The sequence below is a fragment of the Penaeus japonicus genome, unplaced genomic scaffold (genome assembly GCF_977035675.1).
Source record: "Penaeus japonicus unplaced genomic scaffold, GWHDUDI00000001_assembly GWHDUDI00000019, whole genome shotgun sequence".
Lineage (NCBI taxonomy): Eukaryota > Metazoa > Arthropoda > Malacostraca > Decapoda > Penaeidae > Penaeus > Penaeus japonicus.
The window spans coordinates 3,682,696-3,685,195 of NW_028234421.1; the positions used below are offsets into that span (position 1 = coordinate 3,682,696).

At 36.6% G+C, this 2,500-nt stretch overlaps 1 protein-coding gene across 1 annotated transcript in view; it reads right to left on the reverse strand.

Annotated features, from left to right (window-relative positions):
* The window catches only part of LOC122248786 (cuticle protein AM1199), a 7,631-nt gene that overhangs the window by 1,889 nt on the left and 3,242 nt on the right, over positions 1 to 2,500 (reverse strand). The window contains exon 3 of the mRNA XM_043009085.2: positions 607 to 693. Coding sequence (XP_042865019.2) covers positions 607 to 693 — 87 coding nt within the window. The remainder of the gene's footprint in view (positions 1 to 606; positions 694 to 2,500) is intronic.

The window sequence follows — 2,500 nt, forward strand, 5'->3', positions numbered from 1 at the left end:
GGAGGGAATGGGTGAGTAGGATTATTTAAGAATGGAGGGGGAGGATGGGAAGAGGTGAGAAATAGATGGTGGTGGATGGGATAAATGGAATAAAGTGGGGTGGGATGGGTGTGGGGGAGAGTGCTATAAAGGTGGGTGATTGGTTTAACATTGGTATATTTACTGGTTATTATTGTTGCTATTTTCATTATTACTAATATTACTATCACGATCATTATTACTATTATCATTAATATCTATCTTCCTTTTAACATTTTTATTCATATCATCATTATTATTGTTATTATAATTTATACATAAATGTGCAAGTATATGAATGTGCTTGTGTACGTGTGCGTTTGCGTGTGCATGTACGTATGCGTGTGCGTGTACTTGTGCGTGTGCGTGTAGCATGCGTGTGCGTGTGCATGTGCGTGTGCGTGTGCATGTGCGTGCGTGTGCTTGTACATGTGCATGTGCGTGTTCCTGTACGTATACATATACATATATGCGTGTGAGTTCCTACACTCTATATACTCAACATACACATATGTCCCCGCCCTAAGTTTACCCTCCCAGCACAACCACCTATCTAGACACAGCACGTGTATCTCCTCCAACACTCACGTGTATTCTCCCACAGTCTGCATCTCCCCCAGGGGACCAGTAGCCGCTGCGCTTTCGGACCGTGAGATTCCGTCACCTTGCTCGATCCTGCAACGGCAAAGGACAAAAATTATTAACACTGACTATCATATCGAAGTTGCAATGTTGATCAAGACGACCCTTTCAAGACAAAAGATATGAGGTTTCCATCACAGAAATAGAAAACAAATGAATAAATAGATTTAAAAAAAGGGGGAAACAAGAAATAGATAGATAAAAAATGAATAGATAGATAAAAAAGGGGGGGGGAACAAGAAATAGATAGATCAATAATGAATAGATAGATAAAAAAGGGGGTGAAACAAGAAATAGATAGATAAAAAATGAATAGATAGATTAAAAGGGGGGGGGGGAAACAAGAAAGTAAAAAAAAATAATGATAATATAAAAAACAAACAAGAGATAAATCAAGATGTATAACCTCAATATGTAAGAAGACAAAAGGAAGATAACATTTAAAGGGTGAACGTAGAAAGTGAAGGGCGGTTGATCCCACTCGCATTGATATAAAAACGAAGAGAGAAAAAAAAAAAGTTTGATAATGTTATGCAAGGGATGGCGAAGATGGTAAGCCGCTCTTATTGGCTCCTTGAGGCTTGAGGGAATTAGGTTTTCCTATTCATCTTTCTTCTTCTTCTTCCCTTTCGTTTTCTTTTGCTTTCCTTTCGTTTTCTTCATCTGATTCTTCTGATTCTTCTTCTTCTTCTTCTCCATCTTCTTCTTCTTCCCTTTCGCTTTCTTTTTCTTCTTCTTCTGCTTCTTCTTCTCTTTCTCCTTTTCCTTCTTCTCCTTCTCCTTCTCCTCCTCCTCCTCCTCTTTCTTCTTCTTCTTCTTCTTCTTCTTCTTCTTCTTCTTTTTCTTCTTCTTCTTCTCCCTCTTCTTCTTCTTTTCTTTTATGTTTGATGTTTTTTTATCGGCGAAGTAAGATTAGCATTTCTGTGTTTACGTGCAGGAATGTACATACGAGAACACTTATGGATATACAAGTATGAATGGGAGAGAAAGGGAGGGAGATTGAGAGATAGATAGATAGATAGAGAGAGAGAGAGAGAGATTGAGAGAGATTGAGAGAGAGAGAAGGAGAGTAAAAGAGAGAGAGAGAAGGAGAGTAAAAGAGAGAGAGAGAGAGAGAAGGAGAGTGAGAGAGAAGGAGAAATTAAGAGAGAGAAGGAGAGTGAGAGAGAAGGAGAAATTAAGAGAGAGAAAGAGAGAGAGAAGGAGAGAAAGAGACAGAAAATGAGAAAGCGATAGTAAGAGAGAGAGAAAAGAAAAAAATGACAGAGGATAAAGGAAGAATTATTGATATCCCGATTTAAATACAGAGAGAAAAAGAGGTAGAGGGAACCTGCATATATGATAAAAACGGAAGTGATAGAGACACATAGAGAAAAAAGAGAACTAAGCCTTTCCAATCACCTTTTAAACTATACATTAACATATGCATAACAGTAGTCACATCGTAAGGACTTCTGCTAAATATTTCAATGGAAAGTTAATTATTAGTCTTAGTTTACTACTGTCAAATATGAGTTTATAATTTTAAAAAGGCGACGACTTTGTATGTTTGAACAGCTACTAAAAGGAATAAATGTGGTTAGAAATGATAATAGAAATAATGAAATAAAAAATGATATATAGATTGGTCTAATGACACAAATCTCCTTACAATGAATAAATTATGAAAAGAAAATATGCAAAATAACCAATCCCTAAAGAACTATAATTAAATCCTAATTCTATAATTCAGTCGATCGCTTAAAGGCATATGTCCTACTAAAAGGGTGTGTAAAGATAGTGCTATACTGACCATGTCGTAAAGCCGAGAATCTCTTTATGTGTGATACAGAGAACGATT